We start from the raw sequence: 20,334 nt of genomic DNA on the forward strand, positions 1-20,334 counted from the left end.
ATTCCAGATTAAACAAACAGCCAAGTTGAATCAAGAACCATGCTAAATTTGACAGGTGTGAAGATTTTTGCTACCTGAGTTAATTTATTTGCTTTGAAAGCTACTTGTCAAGAATAGTACACAAGAGCAATGTGCTGGATCTAAGTTCTTACTAGCAAGTGAAGTTACAAAGAACAAGCTGTCTTAATTCAAATGGCGTTAATGAAAGTTAGTTTAATTTTGCTAATCATGTATCCAACAAACACGTCAAGCAAACGTCATTTTAGATGCTAGTTGAATTCTGTCTCCAAAAGAAAAGTTAAAGAAAACAAAGAAATCAAATCTTACAAAATAAATTATAGATTTGAATCTTGTTGCAGACACTCGTGCTATAAAAATACGATTTTAAATATGCTTTCCAACTATATTTTTTAAGGCAGCATCCAAAAATTATATTTGCATAGAAAAAACATTATATTTAAAAATGCGTGTGCTTTAACTGCTATTTAATAAACTGGAGTAAATACAAAAGAAAATTTTAAGAAAACTATGTTTTTCTTATGAGCTTTATATGATTCTATAGGTTTTAGGAGCTGTGCAGGGAGAACACTCATTTTGTGCGTTAAGGACAAAATATTGTTTGTTGATTGCTACTTTGTCCTTTTTTCTAAAATATAAAGGGTATATTAAAATAAGCAATCTATTCAATAAAGAAGAAGTCTATTTCAACCAATTGCAAGTCAAATTCAAACAATACAAATGCTTTTTTGAAGTTATCTTAGTCAGTTTTTTTTTAGAATAAGAAATTTACCTTTAAAAACAATATTTGCATAAAAACATAATAGTTGAATCTGGGGTGTGATACCCCCTTGTTCTTCTACTAGACTTGATACATCATTTTAGAAACATCTACTTAAATCAATCATCTATAACTCCTGCCAAAGTTCTTAGAACATTAATTCAGTCTTCCCCTATTCTTTCTCGCCACAATGTTGGTTTACTACAAAACGACGTAGGTGATTAGAACGGTCATACTTTCGTGTAACCTATATGACATTTGCCTAAAATGTCAACATTGCTCGTAGGTGGGAGTGGGATTGGCAATATTTGGAAAAGAACTGAAAAATATAAAACAAAAACTTTTCTGTGTTCCAAGCAATTGTTACTGGCATTGAGCGCAAGCTACTGTTTTCTTAGTATGCATGTCGTAACAGCCTATTGTGAAACAAACCAATGTACACCTTAAGACACAATTTACTTTTGAAACATAACCCCTCGCACGTTCGTGTACCTCACCGGTATGTATAATTCAAAATGCCACTTAAAATAGCTAAAAAGCACAAATAATTTTACTCTATATCTGAAAAATATGGTTTCCTATGGATAAATTGAAAAAATGCTTGTGACATGAAACGCTAAAGGCTATTTTTCTCAAAGTCGATGTATCATCAGGGCAATTTTACACAAATCTAATTAAAAGGATCCTATTCCATACGTCTCATTAATCAAGAAAACGAATTTTTAATTCGTAAATAAATCAATAACTGCTAGCAGATAAGGCATTTAGTATTGTATTGTCTGCTAATAGACTAGTCTTTTTGAAAAATGAATTTCATTTTCGTTGGTTATGAATTTTGCATTGAGGTGACTGGTATTCTAATAAAAGAAACACTGATTCGTTAATTACAATCTCCAATTTATCAGTACTTTAGCTGTGGCTTTATTTAATCAGAGTAATGAAAATGCCCATGAATAATCACAACACAAGCCAGGGTCAGACACAGCAGGTAAGAGGTTGTGCACAACTGGTTTCACTACGCCTTTGTGAGCAACCCTTAAGGACCAAATAGGACATCTTTTCAATGCTATTTTGCATGACCAATGAAACAACGCGAAGATTCGACAACGCTGATCCGACCAATGAGCATCACGTATTTTTGTAATGCAGCGAATCAAAATGCTTGATGCCATCAAACATTTCATGCATAAAAAAATCGTCAATGTTTACGTTCAGCTTGGTAAAAAGCCAATGAACAGGGAATATACTGTGAGCAGAAAATTTTAATTTTGAGATTTTTAAAAAGAAATTGAAAGTTTGGTGCTAATTTACTGCAGACAAAGCAGGTTTATATTCAACATGGCTTACACCACGGTGTTGCTGCTCTTCGGAATACCTTTGTTAATATCTGAAGGTAAGCATAAAAACATAATCCATTACTACACGTGCTTTCTCTTTGCTTATTTTTTAATTCTGAAGCTAAAAACAACAATTTTCTTTAGTAATTAAAACGCGCACATTGTCAATTTTATGGCAGCCATTGCTCTTTTTTAGCATTTAGGCCCTTTCGTAAAACTGAGGCCGCATCACAGCTAAATCATTGCATAACGATGTAGAATTCACGAAACTATAGTTTTTAAATGTTTTTAAAATTCATTGCTTATTGGACTGAAAAGACCATAGTACGTAACAAAACGGTTTTGTGTGTTTTTGGTATGAACTCATAATTGAATAAAAACAGAAAGGGTTAACACCAATCTGAATCTCAATCTTTTAAAACAATAATACAAAATATTTGCTGAAATACATATACAGATCTCTTTAAATCATTCCTTTGTCAACAATTTCTATCTGTTTCAATAATTGCTTATCTAAAAATTCTCTAATTAAAACTGTCATAAACAAATTCAAAAATGCAAATTTTATAATGTCTTCTACATGTAAATATGCATTCCTTTTGAGCTATTTGACTCCCAATTTTTCAACGAATAATAAAATGATAGTCCTTTTCTTATATGTTTAACATTCGTTTTCAATAGATGCTCTAATTATCTTAACCCTACTCTCGCTTTCTAAGGTAAGAGTTGGAAACAGTAAATTAACAGCTGATACAATGTTTAAATATTTTGATCTGTGGAAGAAGACAGTAAGTATAACACAGTTGGGTCCCTCCAGAACTTTTTAACTCTTCATGCATTTCTAATATTGAAATGTAAATTTTTAGGCCATTGACTCTTGCTGTCACTGCAGATTTAAAGTCTTCACCAAATTCAATACAGAAGCATATTGTTTTAAGATCTTACTTACAGAAAGCGTTTTAAGCTACGTCTCATTCCATTCTGATACAAATATCTTTTGCGCAGCTGCTGTTATCAATCCACGAAAGAATGATATCGAGATTTGCAACAAACAGTTGGATTTGATGTTGGTTGTTGATTCCTCGGGTAGCATTGCCGATGTATGGAACCATACAATTGACTTTTGTGAAAAGCTTCTTAGTAATTTCAACATAGCGGATGACCAAGTCAGAGTTGGTCTAATCGAGTTCAGTATGGTCGCAAATGCTTTGATTCCTTTGGATAGTGGAAACAATCTTGGTCGATTGTACCAGTCCCTGGAAGAATTGAGATCCAGACCACAAAATGGAGAGACACACACGGACCTGGCATTAAACCTGGCTTATAGAGTATTTCTGGCCTCTAAGAGAGCTGAACCTGTGCCAAAGGTAGGCTATCTCACAGGGATTTCGCCAAAGGTGCCAAGAAAGGCCATGATCACCATCCTTCAGCTACATGTATTGCTAGTAATTGATTACTTAACTTCTTTTTCTCTTGCATCCTTTAAAAGAACTCAGCATCTCGAAGTTTAACTTGTTACGAAACATATAGATCAGAACACCAAAAAATGCAGCAATAAGGAATTTGCTAACGGGTCTACTGAGCATGCGCTCGGTATTGTGGAGTTGGGCGGGTCAAAGCTGCTACTGAGAGATTCAAATCTACATATTTAATTTTTCGTCTTCTTTCATGGCTATTTATTGTATCGTTATTTTCAAAAGGTACTGGTTCTCATAACAGATGGCGAATTGACAAGTGGAAAATACGATGAGCTCAACCAAATATTGGGCGATCTTACATCTCTAAATGTTGAAATATTTGTGGTTGCCCAAGGAGATGACTTGGTTGAAGATGGAATTAAAAAAATGGCGAGCCAGCCTCTTAATGATCATAGATTTAGCCTCACGCCAAATTCCTTGAACGTTCCATATGCTACACAATCTCTAGCGACTTCCATTTGCAACGGTAAGTTTGCTTTTCCTCGTAATAATTCATAATTGTATTTACATAAAAATATCAGTTGGATAAGAAATCTACGATCGCAATATGATGAAAACTTTTAATATCCTAGATGCACATTCAGTATGATTTGTATCAATAGATATATACGTCATATGTCTCTTTGGTCAAAACAGCCTAGTGTTCAATTCTGTTTTTCAAAATGCGAATTTTCTTGCTTGAATTTTCTGTCAAGAACTCTTATTTCCTTAATTCTCAGCCTGATATTACATTCTTCTGCACTTTTATGTTGCAAACCATAATGTAATTTTGAGAGACCAAGGTAATTCATTGTAAGGTGCTTCTTTCTATAAGTTGTTCTCATACCTACAGACCTTTTGTTTTGCTCTATCACCGAATATCTTTAGCTTTAGTCTCTGTTGCTAGACTGCTTTTAGACCAAAAGCAAAGTAAATGTACTACTAAATCGCATAGCCATTCCCATGCTTACATTTTTGAATAGGTCTTTTTGCAAATAGCCTATTTTGTAAGTATTTATCAATTTATTAAAACAAACATGCTTAAATATACATGAGATTTACAATTTTAACAACTCAGTTATTTGATGATTCACAGTCAAAGCACAAACACAAAACAATACAAATGAAACAAAGAGTGATGCAAAAGTAACAGAGAGTACGACTATAATTAAAGTTGAAAACAAAGCTGGCTTGCAACAGCAGCAACAACCAGCAAAAGAAACTCAAACGTCATCGAACGTTGAGTTGAAACCGCAAGAGCAAACGTCGTATCAGGAGGGAGCTTGGCACCAAAACCTCCAGCAGCCAGTTGGCAACCCCAAGCAATCATACCCTGAAAACCCTCCACCCCAACCGCTGCCGAATTTGCCTGTTTCCAATAAAGACTTCAGCATAGGCAAAGAAACAGGCGCGAATCAATACACGCAAGACCATGTTAGTTCGCAAAAAGTAGCAAAACCTGGTCAGTTTCTGCTCTTTGAGCTATTAAGTTTTTGTATCTTTTTTTTTAAAATATGAATGATGCATAATGCATTTTCACTTTTTTATCTACCCGATATTGCTATAGTGTTTCATATAAAATCAAATAGAAAGAGATCGAAGTGAAGAGTTTTCATTTATATTTGTTTAATAAACAATTTTATGCTCTTGCAAACGAACAAGCAACATTAATTCTCTTGAAGATTCTTAAATTTAACACGACTTATGAAAGTCATCTCACTTCTTTTTCAGCTCACCAATGCAGTGTAAACCTAACAAAAGTGGGATGTTACAGAGATCTAGGCCAGGTTCCAAGGCCGTTGCCCATTAAAGTACTTGAAGAGAAAGAAAATAACTTTCATGTTGGCATCAGAAGCTCATCATTTGATAAACAGGCTTGGGAAAATTTTTTACCCGAGTTCATATGCAAGTGCGCTAAGAAGACAAGGGAAATGAAGTTCTGGACATTCTCAATACAGAATTATAGTACGTTTCTCTTCTTCATGGTTGAGCAATTATTGAAAGCAATCGACAGATACTAAAGTGGCTTAAAGGCAGTTAAGAGATTCCAACAGATTCTTAAGCAATGTCGGCACTTTCATAACTTCAATTTCGTGATTTTTTTTATTTTTTTTTCATTGTTTGATTTTTTTTAATTTTTTTTTCATTTTTTGAACTAGAATTACCACAGCAAAAATGGTGTTATATTACATCTTTATGGGTGGTTCACTCACTGTCGGCACTCTGACATTACAGCCCCCCAGCATTTCTTTTCTGACGCCATCCCTGATCTGCCCATTGATTATTGGCCAATCAGTAAACGTTTTTTCACTCACATGCTTATTAATTGACTAAAGTTGATTGAAAGATGGCCTAAGCCACCTATGTATCTGTAAACTGCTCTTAAGAAATCTCTCAATCTCCGAATGGCCAATAAATAACCGCACAACTGGTATCGTGTGAGCTGCTAAACCCCCTCAAAATAAAATCTGGACAATTTTCAAACTTCAATTGACTGTGCAAGAAAGCTACAAAATCGGTTGTTCTTGTGTCAGGAAGCTTTGATGGAAAACGAGTATGACTAGGAAAAACATACTTTAGTTGTCTGAAAAGATTTTCCAGTCAATTATTTCGTGAAATTAGAGGTCAAGCAACAGTTTAGGACACCTTGTCCCATCAGTCAAATGTTCGTGTTAGCAATTGAGAAATCACTAAGAATTAGCTATGAGTTACCTATTTTAAATGTCAACAATAGCTCATAATCCAACCAATGCAAATTTCGGTGACCACCAAAATACTTCTAGACATGGTGCTTTTAACCTAGTTGTGTATTCAATGAATCATTTGGTTCAATTTAGATGATAGAAATATTTATTGATCCTCGATGACTGGATTAAATTGTTTTGATAGATGAATGCTATTCTGGCCCCGACGAAGGTCGGTACGATGAAGATGGCGACGCTGAGCCATCAAAATGCAAAGATGAGATGGGAAACAACTGCGAAAAAAATTCGAATTTCTGTTCAGGAGAGGCCAATACGAATTTCGTTTACACTGTTCTTTCAGACTCACATGTATCGATTGTTCGAATCGAGTAAGTTCGCTATTGATTAGTCCTTTTCATTTCTAGCCTCTAGCCACTTAACTCTTACTACTTTAATGTTTTTAATATTCTCTTTTATTCATGTGTTCTTATTTGTATTTGTACTAAGAAGTTAGGTTTAAGGCACAGAGAAGTGATGTTTATTGAGGAGTGTCCTGGTCATTTTTCTCAATGTGACCACACCTCATGAACCCCACCCTAAAATTACCGAGAGCTAGCGACTGTTCATGTCAGTGACTTGAAGCACAGACCATTGGATTTATAGTCCACGATCCCAACCACGGAGTACCTTCTTGTACCTAAGCAATCATGCATTATATAGCATTTTAATCATTGCGTATAGCACTAATCAGTCTAGAATTCAAAGAACTAAACAAAGTTTCCTTCTCTTCCAGGTATGATTGATTGTTGGATTAACAGCCAAGCAATAACTAGACGATGACCAGAATGTGGAATTGCTCCTATTTTTATTATGTATTCTGGTGTAGAATAATTGCAAAACAGTCAATAGGCATCACTCTGAGTGCTGCCAAACGACGAACAACTCTTCAATGCGGAAGATATATTAATATCAGACATGCAGATTGAAGGTGGCGCAATCAGTCAAGGAGGCTGCTGCTAAATGTATCATGTTGGCTGCAACAAACTGTGTAAAAGATAAGACTTATGCGCAAATCTCTCTTTCGACTCTATAGAAGGCTGTATGCATCACCTCTTTGTCTCATGTTTATTGGTGATCTATTAATGAGAATTTAGATACTCATAGGCAAATGGACAGGTAGAGATTGAAAAAAAAATCTTGAATTCTGTTTTCAAGAAGCATTATAAATTTCAAGAGAAATTGAAATATATTTTCATTTTATCACATTCAATTTTTATTAAACGACTATGCAATTAGATATATTTGTTTGAAAAAGGAAAATAAATAGACAAAATAACCTACAATCTAGTATCATTCTAATGAGCTTTATTTTATCCAGTATTTGAGTGTTTCATTTAACGATTGATAATATTTTTCTATGGAATTTGTTAAACCACGGCGTTGGATTTAATCATTACTTGCAGTATATGTCTTTGGCTTTCCCTTCTTCATTCACCTAAACATATTCTAAGCACTTTTTAGCATGTAAACAAAGTTATGGAACTGCTTTCCAACACACATAGCTCCACTATCTAAACTGTTTCCGCACGATTTGAAATCCGCTCCTAGACAGGCTCTTGGTGACAAAGCAGGACCATCTTTGGCGAAACCATGTTCCACCCTTTTTCCGTGACATTCACCTGAAATTGTCAAAAGAGCTCCAAAAATTAACCACAACCATTACATATGAAAGATTATTAAAAAACAAATAACACTTTTGTCTCTGAAAGTTTACCATCATGAGTCAGAGACGGGATAAAAATCATCCTGGAATATTATCGAAATACATGAGAAGGAAAGATTTGTTATTATACCCTTCTTACATATGCCTTGCGACATATTAACAGCATCAAACTTTGGTGCAGAATTAATTGCTTTGATATCAGTCAGTTGCATCTTAACTTTATTGAATTAATGCACCAAGTTCATTCAAAGTGTGAAACTGAAACTTCATCATCCTTTTTCAAGGCAGTGGTTTGAACCACCTCCCCCCAATCCCTAGCCCTTTACTCATCACCATATGTATTAATGTATTCATTGATTAATGTTATATGCAATAATAGAAAGCTTACAAATTGAGATGATAAATACGTACCATAAAACTGAATTGAAAACAGTGGGAGATTGAGATACCTTGCCCTGCGCGCACATCTACATACAACATCCTTGATATATGTGTTCCAGTTGGAAAGATCCATTTCTGTACCAGAAAAATTTGCATGATTCGGATCGCGATCAGTAAGTATCAGGTCTGGCATAGGCCGGGGGCTGACTTGGTGGTCATAGAAGCAGCCAATGGGAAGATACGTCTCATTGCATTGTTTGTCAGCCACTAAGGTATTGTTAATAAAAACTGTTTAAGTTATATCATGACTATATGGTCCTTCTCCTCAATTACTTGTAGCAAAACTATGAATAACAAATCCTGAGAAGATTTTATGCTACACCGTTCTTGGCAATAAGAAGGCTTATAATTCTTGTCTTTAGACGGACATCTTGAAAGTATAGATAGGTCAGGGTTTTAAAGACCTTCTGAATAAAAAACTTTCACCAGAATGCTTATTCTATGAACTAAAGAGTTCAAAATGAATCTTAGACAGTATTATCAAGAATTGGTTTAAACGGCAATAAATTTATATGCTTATTTTTCATAAAAAATATAATTGCTAATGAAGGAGCGAGTCTGGGTGTTATAAAAGCTCGATGAATAGAATTAATGCCTCTTTTCAGAAGATGAAATATAATTCTAGAACATCTTACCGTATTCAAAATTTCTTGTATCATTTCTTTGATTTTCTGGAATGATTTCAAAATCATTTGATGGTCCTTCATCATCTTTGCGATTTTCAGTAAATATTTGTAAAAATATACATTTCATCTTCTAGCTTTAATATCTATGCGCTTATTTTGACTAATTAAATTTACTAATTTTGTTTAAAAACTTATTTGTATTGAATGGTGTTTAACATAGACGAAAAATGAACGTGAAATGTCATCAGCAAAGGTATTGTGAGGAGCTTTCTAAAAGCAAATGAAAAATCGACGGAGCTTGTTGGGAGTTGACCACTGCTTAACAAAAACAAAAGGTTATTAGGAGTTGATCATCCCTAAAATAGATTCATAAGCGTATGGAGTGGTTGAGCAGCACCCCTTGGTGTTAAAACATTTATCAAAGTTTAGCAAAATAACTGGCAAAAAGATTGTTATATTGTAGCAAAAGTTTTAAAAACACAAGACTAACGCTTCCAATTTGATGTTGCTCGTAAGCCGATGAATGGATCAAGGCTACTTAACTACCAAGTTCTTTATAGTCGTATATTTTTTTTGGAAGGGTGTTAGAAAGCCATCAATTTGGAGCCAGGAATCAATAAATCTGTAACATTTTGTAGGGAGGAGAGGCTTCTCAAAAATCTCGTTCGCGAGCGTTCAAAGTGCCACGCCATGTGTTGTTCATATGGTTAAGCAGATTGTTACGTAAAGTGAAATTAACATGAAAAAGTGTGAGAATGTAAATCAATATAAAGTATTAAAGTTTGTTTTGAGAAAAAACTTTTGTGACACTGTTATTTATAAACATTGCTATCTTATACTCCGTTCAGCTTTATCTCCATATTTCATTTGTTCTTATCAAGCATAAGATGATTGGTGACAACAGTTCTTACTAAAACTAGCATTTTTTTGCATGCACAGGTAGATATAAGGCACAGTTTAAACCAGCACAGTTTAATCGTTTTATATCATTAAATCATGGTTTGATGCGTAGAAACTGGTAAATATGTTTTTGTTAAACTGACGTCACCAGCTTGGTTTGGATAAGCGACAATAGCAAGCAACTTAAGCCTGATTGTATTTCGCCAGATATATTTGTAACAATTGTAGTATATTTAAACTACAGAGACATTCTTACGACATCATCCTATATGACAAAGCTAGTAAGAAAAACAGCTTCTTGAGCCATAAGTCTAAGAAAGTTCGTTAAGCCTTTGTAAATAAAATACTGCTCCTTACTTTGTAAGTTTGTTAAAAAATCTTTATCTTCTATAGCTTGGCCCTTGCTTTGAATTTAAAGGGTCCATAGAGCAGGAGCGTTTAGTTATTTAGGGTCCTCAGGCCACCTTTTGCGGGGCCTCCCCCCTTTGCTACTTGTATTGGATTGCTCCCCGTCACTTGTCTTTTCCTTCTGATATAAGCTCCATGTTATCTGACAATGTATCATCATAATGTTACTTATCATATTTTTGCAAACTTAGACTCATTTTTATCTATACCTCTTTCATAATTTTATCAGGAATCTTTAGTTCCTCAAAGAAAGAAAAGTTCAAATAACTCATTGATTAAACAGCTATTGTACAAAATATGCATGCAGAATTGCTGCTATTTGAACGGCTTGTTTTCTTAGAAATTTTCGAAATGAAGAGAAGATGATAAATGCAAGGAAGAAAACCCCAACAGTAACAATACAAATAATAAGTCCTAATGAAATATTTAATTTTGATTTACCAGGCTCATATTCTTGCTTTGGTAGAACGAGCTGCAGTCTTTGAATAAAATGCGACACATTAAATGACTCGGACTGGTAAATAAACTCAGTGTTGTGCGCCCCCACTATAGCATGTAGGCCTTCAATGTACAGTGTATCGCCAAATGTGATGCAAAATATCTTTACTCCTAATGCTTTTAACTCAGAGACCCTTTCTCTGACCTTGGATTCTCCAATGAAATGATCAGAAAGAGTCATTTTTCCGTCTGTTAACATAACAAGTACAGACAAAGCATTGCGCGATAAGGGGCTGTGCTTGAAAAGATTAGCAGCATCAAGCAATGCCTGGTCGGTGTAGGTATGCGAGCCCCCTTCGTATTCCAGTCTCAGCTTCTCTAGTCTCTGGAAAATGACGTCACCTTGGTACCCATCAACAAGTTTGACTCGATCATGGACGTGATCACTAAAGTCGATGATTCCAACATGTGTTTCTTTATGCGATATCTTGATTTGATGCAACAGCTTCTCGACGAGGTCAACTTGCCGGAACCAATAGTCCTGACTCATGCTTTTGGAACTATCAAAAGCGAAAACCAAATCCAATGGCATATCTAATCAAAAGAAACAAATTAATTTCTAAAGACCATAATCCCATTCCCATGAGCAGTTGAATCTTAACTTTTAGAAATACATAAGATCAGCATCTAGGGCTAGCAGCAGTTAACAATCTTGAATTGCACTAGAGTTGCCCTTTCAAGCATATTTGCTACGTCAAATGTTATATTTAAGTATATAAGTTCCCCCATTTCAAGCTGATACAGTTCTTATATAAAACAGTTATTTTTACTTACGACAATGGCAACCCTTTCTGGCACTCATAAGAAGTAGCACATAAAGCAATAAGGCAAATCTTGAAATCCCATAGAAGACGCCATACGCCATTTTGGTCTTGTGAAGTTTGAATAGTCACAGTGAGAATTTCAAATAAACCCTAGATAAATGTTTTGATAGATTACGTTTGTTTTGCTTAGGTAAAATATTTACAAAATCTGAATTCAGAAACTGATTTCATTGAAATTTTCTCATGAAGACTACAAGAGGTTTTTGTGATTTTGTTGTTGCAAAAAATGAGCATGCAGTTGGCAACAAGCTTCTATCCAGCCTAAATATTTTCCAGCCTTACATCGAATAGAGTGTCATTTAAGCTTATTTATATAGGGTTAGTTGATTCGTGTGAGACCAAAGCTATTGATACTGTCTGTTATAGGATGGTTTGTAGGATTCTGTCATAGATAAAAATAGGTGTCGCTTGTCCGTTGCAGAGAGGTGCCGTTGTAGGGAACTGTCAGTTGTAAGGATGTGTTCGCTGTGTGCAGTTGTTAGTTTTATGGAGATATTCACTGTAGAGAGGTGTCCGTTGAAGGGAGGTGTCCACTGTAAAGATTTTTTCGCTGGCGAAAAGCTACTTGCCCAAGCTTTTGACAATGGGAAAGGAAATTTAGGAGATTTTCATTGGTCTATTGCTTGAAAATGTCCGTTTATGAAATTTTTGCAGTACATCTACTTGAATTGAATAACGTCACAATTCCACATAGATGTTAACAATTCTTGTGCTCCAAAACTTGTTATTCTTTTATTTTACTAGCACTCGATTCTGATAGGATACGTAAAGCATATCAAAAACAAAGATAGTTCTACTTTAAACCGCCCATATCGTAGTTCCACATTATACAGCAGTGGTTCAAGGACAGCAGAGAACATTACGGATTAAGGGGGCTAAAGCGTTTTGGGGGTGACTTTTGGGGGTAAACATGATAAGAATCAAGCGCAGGGTGAATTTTTGTATGGTTTTAGTACATTTCGGAAATTATTGGGGGAGGGTCTATAGCTTCAACAGTCCCTGCAGTGGGTTTTTCAAGGTCAAAGGACGTTAATTGATTTAGACAACCTGAAGGTACTCCGAAATTTTGGACGGCAGGACACAGAATTTTAAAAGTTAAATCCATTATGCCTTCATACATAAAGGGAAATAAGTGTCAAAATAGTTTATGGTGTGACAAGAGCCCAAAGTTGACTTGCATAAAGAGAGATTTGTTGGTATTTGCATTTGAGTAGCATTGTTTTTTAGCCTTTACATCAACAATAGGTGATAAACTGAGACCAGCCTCAGTATCGTAAATAGTCGGTCATTAGCAAGCAATAGGAGGTCAGTGATTTTCTTGCACATGATCAGAAAAAGAACAATAATAGCACCTGCAGGAAAATAACTTCTCGAATTTAATAATTTCCTAATGTTTGCGACAAACATTAAAGATGGTAATGCTGTGGAAGATTTCTACTCTAATTGCAATACTTTTATTTGAAAGATGCGTCTTCTCGCAGCCATATGACCGTAAGTCAAAAGGTAGGATTACATAAATCTTTTTTTTAAAATACTTAAGTTTTAGCGTCATTTATGAGATTTATAACAGATTCATAACTTAACTAATTGTTTTTTTGCGCATTGAGCTAAATGTACAAATTTCTGAGAAATTACTCGTAAGATAGCATAAACGGCCAGTCAATGAAACAAGAGCTTTAGCTGCTTCCACTCTCTTAGAAATCGCTTTAAAGGCATTGCCAACTTTTCAACATTGATGGCTATGGAGTATGCTAAGAGATAAATAAACGATTTGGTTAGTATAGGACATTCAGACCAAGAGGGAATGTATATGATCATCAGCAAATTGTTTGATTCTTTATTTCTTCTCCGCCTTGGGTTGCTGGAGCCTACGTGATCAAAGATTTAAGGACAGATGAAGATTCATCAGAGAGTGATTCTCATTTTTTCTAGGGTTAAAATGTCATCGTCCTTTGGATGTGGTTTTGGCACTGGATGCTTCCGGAAGAACCAGAAAGCAAGACTGGGAGACAGTTGTCAAATTCTGCAAGGAGCTCCTCCGGGGACTGAATCCAATTTCAGAACGACAAAATCGTTTGGGCATTTTGACGTTTGACGAGCTTCCCCGCGTGGCAAAGGAACTTAACAAAAAAACTGACGTCAGAGAAATTCAGAAAGTTATTGATGGTTTGCATAAAATACAGCTGAGTGGAATGACATTCACCGATGAAGCACTAAAAGAAGCTTCGAATATTTTTCAAAGAAGTAAAGGAGTGAGGGAGGCCAGCAAGGTCTTGATAGTATTTTATGATGGAAGAACAACGGATCGTCTCGGAAAGAAAGGTTTTACTTTTAACAAAAGAGCAGCCACAATGCTGCGTAAAGACGATGTTAAAACTTTTGTTGTAGAATTTGGTCGCTTTATTGGCGAAGAGGACATTTTGAGCCTTGTAAGCGATCCGAAATTGGAGCATATCTATACATTAAATGATATGCCAGAGCTGGCAAGAGCTGTTCAAACATTGGCATGGAGAGCCTGTTAAATTGTATCCAGCAATCGTATTTTTTATCTTGGTACGAAACATACAAACACTGTTCAGATATGTTTGAAACAGATTAAAAAGCATGTTTTGAAGAGAACGAGTCAATGTCAATGCAAGAAGTTCAGAGAAAAATAACACAACATTCTCAGACATTTAGCATGATTTACGTTAGACAATAGGTCGATTTTGATCCAGACATTCAGATCGATTAACAAGACAATATGCCCAATTATAATCCATATAATTGAACTTCCTTTCCTTGTGCTCAATCAATGGCGGCAGGCAGATGTGCCGCACAGAACAGAAAATTGCTTCGAAAGATATAAGGAAGGACATCCTCTGCAATAAACATACTCATTCAACACTGTAATTCCGACACTCGGATGAAATTCATGTATTCAGAGATTTCCTGGGAAGAACCAGAAAATACTTACACGCAACAAATGCAAAAAACCTGTGAAAAAGAAATTTTCCTTCTGGGAATAAAACGAAGCTGTGCTTGGTCACAGTGAAACTGAATAGAAGTGTTGTGTACTACTAGATTGAAAACGCAGATTCTTGAAGAATTGAGAACATATTCCTTTTCTTTAATCAAATATATACAAAACAAATCTATTTAACAAAATACATGACTGATCTCGATGATGTCCACACTACAACTCTCAAAATTCTAACATAAAAGACCGCGTGTCTGATTTCACACCTACAGCGAGGACTGGGCACGAGCCAATCCACGTGATGTTAATAATAAGAAGCAATTTGCTATTGATTCAAATGATGGTCATTGGTATTCAATTTGAACTAGATTTGAAAAGCCTTTTGCGTAAAAAGTTTTGTACCTCAAACTGTTGATCAGCAAACTGCCAAGTAGAAAAAATATACTGGCATCGTCCGATGCATAACAGGAACACCTGTGTACAAATATATTTTAATTACTTATGGAACATGTAAGTCTGTGTGTTTTTTCGTATAGCGTGATTAGGGCTCTATGTGTTAGTCTAGTTTGATCAACGGCAGATTCAAAAATCATAGAATACACCGTGAAGAAAAAACAAAAACACTGTTGGCGGCTGGGTTCAGCTTGGGTTCTACTGTCATCTTCTTAAAGACACATGTGGTCATAATCTCAAAGGATTTCAAAAAAATTGTTGGAACCGCGGCAAGGAAATGTTTCATTGAATCTATGGCAAAAATGTTGGAAAACCTATGATAATAAACGGTAAAAAGATTCTTTTTAAAGAGCCAAACCTGATGTAAAGCTGTTTGTTCTTTTTAATTCCTAGTACCTGACCATGAAATGATAGAAATTATATCTTAAAGGAATTTTTGTCTCTATCTATCCTCTTGCCTCTTTTTAAAACTTTTATAGAGCATTCCAAATAATTAAAGGCCCAGAATTGATCCATGTAGAGCTGCATGTGTGTTTGGATCGTTTTTTGATCTGTTTTTATCTAATATTACTTGTCTTTTCCAAAGGTATTGAATTTTGTATCTTGAATTCAAAAGAAAATTAAAAATTCATCGATGAACTGGACATTTTATTCCTTGATAAAAAAGCGATTTCTTTATCATTTAATGTATTGATATAATCAATCTTCTTATTTGAAAACTCAATGAAAATGATTTCAAATGAAACGATAGTTGCAGGTGCCTGTGTAAAGCAAAGCAAAACAGTATTCTCAATGTTGTGTTACGCTTTGTTGCCATGATAGCTTTCTTAATAAGATTGTTGTAGAATAAAAGAAGTAGGTCGTTCTTTTTCCGCATGGCCGCATCTTATTCAATTCTCTAATAAGCCCATACAATCAAGATATCTGCGGTGGGAAACAAATCTTGAATGATTATTCACTTGAGTGAGAGAGAAATGTGCGATGTCGTGAACGTCATACAAGTAAAATATGCATTTTGCCAGCTTTTGAATGTCTTCTCTGAAAATGCCACGCTCTGAAGTGCCAAATAGTTCGCAAAAACATCGAGCTGATAAAAATCTAACTAGCCTGAAAGAAGCCAAGGATAGAAAGATCCAGCCTGAAATAAAATGGCCAGAATTATCAAAAGTTGTGTCTTTGCAGAAAATTTTGATCAAGTCAAAAGGCAAAGTTGAAAAGATCACAGAGGCGTACGAGGAAGTAGAAAAATTGGATCAAAGGAGTAATGTCTCCAGTCGTAAACAGATGCTAGCCCGGCGACCTAAAACACAAGCAGCTTCTCGCAGCAAACCACGAAACACCACTCGTTTCGTCGCGGAAAAGGTAAGCCAAGATAGACCTGCATCGGAGGGGTTACCGTATATTTCAACAAACGATATCAAACTTCGTGGAGAAAAAGGAATTTATACTCAAAACCGAGCGAAATCTCTATTTGTTGGAAGCAGGGCTTGCAAAGATATACACAATGTTAAGAATTTATATATCGAGCGTGAGCAGCCGCAACGGCCAAGAGTTCTCTCGGCAACCCGAAAGTATTTCGAATATCCTGTGGAAAAAGTCGAAGAAGAGGGGATCGAAACGAAATATACGAATAAGCAACTATGCCCTGTTAGCCACACATATTTGCTAATGTTAGAGGATAACCCGCAACCAAGCATGAAGTTGAGAAATCACGGTTTGGATGGCAATGCTCTCTCAGTTATAGGCAACACAATCGAGAATAACAACGATGTAACTGAACTCGATTTAGAAGGAAATTTGCTTAATGACATCGGTATTGAGGACCTTGGAATAATTTTGCGTGGAAACACAAACATAGAGCAACTTAATTTATCCTGCAACCGATTCTCCTCAAAAGGAATTATAGCCATTGGCAATCTTCTTGATGCTAATAAAACTCTTACTGTTTTATCTTTATCTAGAAACAAACTGACAGATACCGACTTGGAACTGCTGTGTAGCAGTTTGGAGGATAGCAACAGCAATTTACAGACCCTAGACTTGAGTTTCAACTGTTTTACGCCTCAGGTAGGGAAAACTCTGGGAGAATTCTTATCTGAGGATAAAGGGCTTAAAGATCTCAATATTGCTGGAAACAATTTAGGTCCCACAGGAATGAGTTTTATTTTTGAAGGTCTAATGAGAAACAATTCATTGGAAAAGCTGGACATAGCTTGTAATGAAATTTCGGATAAAGGTATTAAAATCCTTGCACAAATGAACTGCCTAGGACGCAGCCTGAAGCAGCTTGATTTATCTGATAACTTCGTGACGTTGAAAGGAATAAAACACTTTGTTTCAGTACTGGATGGAAACCATTCTCTGACTGTCCTTAGATTGGACAATAACCAAATTGGAACGAACGGGCTAATACTGCTATTGGAGAGCTTGCTAGAACAATGCAATGAAACTCTCTCCCACCTGCATGTAAAAGGAGTCTTTGCAGACCAAACGATTCGAGATCTTTGCGATAAGATGCAAAAGCGAAACAGCAAATTTGCCTTATTTGGTGTGACAGGAAACACTGGCAATGGCAAAGATGACACGCTAAAGCTGTTGGAAATATATCTCGTCAATAACAGATTCTTAAACTCTGATCGTTCTGAGCAAATCGATTCAGTACTTGACACAGAGAGTTGATGTATTCACTTTAAGAACTGTGGATCTTTGGTAGGGGTTCTTCAAGATAGGCGCCAGCTTTTGTTTTCTCATGGTTGCTCGAGATTTTATCAAAGATGGCTCGGGATTTGAGATAAAAGTATTTTCGTATTTTCATAATAAATGTACCTTCTGTTTTCAAGTTTTCAAAGGTTAACGATTGAATTCGATCTCAAAAACTGACAAGTAAATGAGCAAAAAAGGTCACCTTAAATGAAAATCTCGACTTCTTAAAGCACAGTTTTTCACGTTTTGAAAAGAAAAAGTGTACTGCTTTTTGCTGTATCAAAAGTTGTCATTAGTGGCTGAACCCCTTTAAAAATTTCCCAGTAGAGCTCCAAGGCCCCCCCCCCTCAATTTTGACACCTTTTGTTTTTTGCGCTGGACGTGAAAAAATTCAAGATAGTGTTTGTAAATCATGTAGAGGATGTGGGTAAAAATGTATATTGTGCAAAGCGAAATCTTTGTATATGTAAATGATGAGTACTTTTAAAAATGCTACAAACTAACACTGTTTTATATAATGGCATTTATACATACACCAGTTCCAAAAGTTTTGATACATTTCATGACTGTTATACTTAGCCTGTCGTGTGGATAAAGTATTCAAAGACTAATATTTTTTGTGTAGTTAAATAGATTTGTAATAATGAGATTGGACTCACAAGCCCTAATGATATTCATGTATGTCCAATAAGGCTAATTCAAAATTCATTCCCTGCATTCACCCAAGTGTAATTATTACCAGTGGCATTCACAGCACCTCGATAAAGGGTCTTGATGCAGTGTCCCCGAAAAAAGTATTTACAGTCATGTCCTAAAAACTTTGGGAAACTTTTTAAATATTTTAGAGCTGATCACATTTTATTAATTACACATAGGCATTTTCACAATGTTGTTAAAATGTGTTGGATCTGCCTACACAAACCCCTAACAATTTATTGATATTTTTGGACAGATCTTGAGTACCATTTCTTTAGAAAGTGGGGAGATCCAGACACCCCTCCCAATTGCCCCCATGCATACACCACTGATGACTAAAACAACACTGAAAGTGATTTTTCATTCTAAGAAACAGTCCTACATCAATAATGGCAAAAATATCAAAGAAAAGCTATAGTCTTAATATTTGTTCTTTCTACCCTTAACTCACTTTTCCTAATGAACCACAATCACTTAGAATCAAATAATGAATAAAAGTAAATTTTTAAACTTATCATCACTGAACAATTGACTTTATGGAGTCTAATTTTTCTATTGAGTGTTTGCTTCATAAAAATAAAATTTTCTTTTCTAAAATGTTAAAATCCCGAACCGATACAGCTTTTAAGACTGTTCAAAAGGCTTGTCATAAAAGTCCCAAAAATCATCATCAGACTTTGCTGGCTGTACTTCAATTCTTGTAGGTTGGAGTTCATTTATGACTTGTTTTGTAGGGGTTTCATCCTCTTTCTTGCTTTTCTTGGCTTCTTTTTTTCCCTTCGCCTTTTTCTTTGTTTCACCGTCTCGCGATGGTTTGCTTTTCTCTTCCTTGACAACCTTTGGAAGTGCTAAAAATGATTTTTCCAAGAAACATTTTAACCATATAAAACAGGGAGTGTATATTTATTATGGTAATAGAAGTGTTACTGGGGACATTAGGGTTTTTTATCAAAATTGTTGTATATTTCAAGATGCTTGCCAATATAAAAACATTGCATGACAAAAAAGTAAAATGTACAAAACTTTCTGCTTACATTTAGCAAAAGCTTTATAAACTAAAGTTTTAATATGTTGCTAGCATGCTCAAAGTGGAGAAAACTTTCTCTTTATAAAACTGATTGAAAACTTCATAGGTAAATTATTCTGAGAACCTTGTCTCTCCACTTTTGGTGCTTCTGTGATGTACTTGTCCCAAGCCTTCATTAGTCTCTGTCTGTAAACATCATGCTCCGCCCATTTCATGTATGCATCTTTTTTGACACCAAAGTCTTCAATTTCATTCTGCCATTGGCCTGGGATTTGCTTTGGAACAAACTCCTTCTTTGAGGAGCTCTCCCACTTTTCTTTCCCGAGCCCAGGGAAAACGTTGGATCTCAAAGAGGTGGACAAGTGTTTGTAGCTACGAAAAGATTCATTTGTGGTTGGCCTGAAGTGCCCCGATGGGTGGGTAGTGTAAGGGGTCTCCGACATATTCATCACACTTGAAGATGCCGAATCCAAACTATGCCTTACCATCGATAGTGGTCGTTTAGAGCTTTCTGATTGGTTAGGTCCTTGAAGTAAGAGTTCATGGTAGATAAGGTTTCTTGTTTGAAGATCTCTACTTTGATCTTCATCCTTCAAATTTTTCACTTCTCTCCATCTTCCGTGCCCATCGACAGTAAATTTTGGAACATACTTTCCACCCTTTGTCCGTGGAACTGTCATGGTGTACATCTCAGAAGCAATGTAATCGTCGACATTTCTGAGCGTGGATTCTGGCAGAAAAACAGACTCTTTCATTCTGAAGAAAATTAAGTTAAATGATTCAAAATGTAAGGTTCAAGAAATGGAACTTTGCCGATTGT

At 35.6% G+C, this 20,334-nt stretch overlaps 5 protein-coding genes across 5 annotated transcripts; 3 read left to right on the forward strand and 2 right to left on the reverse strand.

Moving 5' to 3' along the window:
- The first annotated feature begins 1,843 nt into the window (after positions 1-1,843).
- LOC135684754 (uncharacterized) lies at positions 1,844-7,723 on the forward strand. Its single transcript, XM_065200403.2, has 7 exons — positions 1,844-2,171; positions 3,121-3,482; positions 3,816-4,059; positions 4,669-5,034; positions 5,304-5,537; positions 6,462-6,645; positions 7,050-7,723. The coding sequence occupies exons 1-7, from the start codon at positions 2,117-2,119 to the stop codon at positions 7,057-7,059; spliced, it is 1,455 nt and encodes a 484-aa protein (XP_065056475.2). The 5' UTR covers positions 1,844-2,116; the 3' UTR covers positions 7,060-7,723.
- Positions 7,724-7,762: 39 nt separating this feature from the next.
- Positions 7,763-11,916, reverse strand: LOC148957315 (collagen alpha-5(VI) chain-like). Its single transcript, XM_089115615.1, has 4 exons — positions 10,796-11,916; positions 9,056-9,091; positions 8,391-8,627; positions 7,763-7,935 (listed from the first exon to the last, which is right to left on the reverse strand). Exons 1-4 carry the CDS (start codon positions 11,382-11,384, stop codon positions 7,763-7,765), a joined length of 1,035 nt encoding a protein of 344 aa, XP_088971741.1. The 5' UTR covers positions 11,385-11,916.
- A 1,108-nt stretch (positions 11,917-13,024) lies between these two features.
- On the forward strand, positions 13,025-15,754 carry LOC148957316 (matrilin-1-like). Its single transcript, XM_089115537.1, has 2 exons — positions 13,025-13,179; positions 13,609-15,754. The coding sequence occupies exons 1-2, from the start codon at positions 13,089-13,091 to the stop codon at positions 14,196-14,198; spliced, it is 681 nt and encodes a 226-aa protein (XP_088971663.1). The 5' UTR covers positions 13,025-13,088; the 3' UTR covers positions 14,199-15,754.
- Positions 15,755-15,914: 160 nt separating this feature from the next.
- Positions 15,915-18,733, forward strand: LOC148957317 (uncharacterized). The gene has a single exon (XM_089115535.1). It carries the CDS (start codon positions 16,118-16,120, stop codon positions 17,765-17,767), a length of 1,650 nt encoding a protein of 549 aa, XP_088971661.1. The 5' UTR covers positions 15,915-16,117; the 3' UTR covers positions 17,768-18,733.
- A 97-nt stretch (positions 18,734-18,830) lies between these two features.
- LOC135684758 (uncharacterized) lies at positions 18,831-20,269 on the reverse strand. The gene is made up of 2 exons (XM_065200408.2): positions 19,639-20,269; positions 18,831-19,335 (listed from the first exon to the last, which is right to left on the reverse strand). Exons 1-2 carry the CDS (start codon positions 20,267-20,269, stop codon positions 19,112-19,114), a joined length of 855 nt encoding a protein of 284 aa, XP_065056480.2. The 3' UTR covers positions 18,831-19,111.
- Positions 20,270-20,334: the final 65 nt, after the last annotated feature.

Source organism: Rhopilema esculentum, unplaced genomic scaffold (assembly GCF_057945365.1).
Source record: "Rhopilema esculentum isolate cy_ngs unplaced genomic scaffold, ASM5794536v1 HiC_scaffold_34, whole genome shotgun sequence".
Taxonomy (NCBI): Eukaryota; Metazoa; Cnidaria; class Scyphozoa; order Rhizostomeae; family Rhizostomatidae; genus Rhopilema; species Rhopilema esculentum.

Bases quoted from the DNA above. Each gene is read 5' to 3' on its own strand.
- LOC135684754 (XM_065200403.2), top strand. From the start codon at position 2,117: ATGGCTTACACCACGGTGTTGCTGCTCTTCGGAATACCTTTGTTAATA. The intron at 2,172-3,120 runs GTAAGCATAAAA...TCTTTTGCGCAG, and splicing joins ACCTTTGTTAATATCTGAAG to CTGCTGTTATCAATCCACGA. The intron at 3,483-3,815 runs GTAGGCTATCTC...TATTTTCAAAAG, and splicing joins GAGCTGAACCTGTGCCAAAG to GTACTGGTTCTCATAACAGA.
- LOC148957317 (XM_089115535.1), top strand. From the start codon at position 16,118: ATGTCTTCTCTGAAAATGCCACGCTCTGAAGTGCCAAATAGTTCGCAA.
- LOC148957315 (XM_089115615.1), bottom strand. From the start codon at position 11,384: ATGCCATTGGATTTGGTTTTCGCTTTTGATAGTTCCAAAAGCATGAGT. The intron at 9,092-10,795 runs GTAAATCAAAAT...AAATCATTCCAG, and splicing joins AAAGCAAGAATATGAGCCTG to AAAATCAAAGAAATGATACA. The intron at 7,936-8,390 runs GTACGTATTTAT...TGACAATTTCAG, and splicing joins GTTTTCAATTCAGTTTTATG to GTGAATGTCACGGAAAAAGG.
- LOC148957316 (XM_089115537.1), top strand. From the start codon at position 13,089: ATGGTAATGCTGTGGAAGATTTCTACTCTAATTGCAATACTTTTATTT. The intron at 13,180-13,608 runs GTAGGATTACAT...CATTTTTTCTAG, and splicing joins ATATGACCGTAAGTCAAAAG to GGTTAAAATGTCATCGTCCT.
- LOC135684758 (XM_065200408.2), bottom strand. From the start codon at position 20,269: ATGAAAGAGTCTGTTTTTCTGCCAGAATCCACGCTCAGAAATGTCGAC. The intron at 19,336-19,638 runs GTTCTCAGAATA...AATCATTTTTAG, and splicing joins ACCAAAAGTGGAGAGACAAG to CACTTCCAAAGGTTGTCAAG.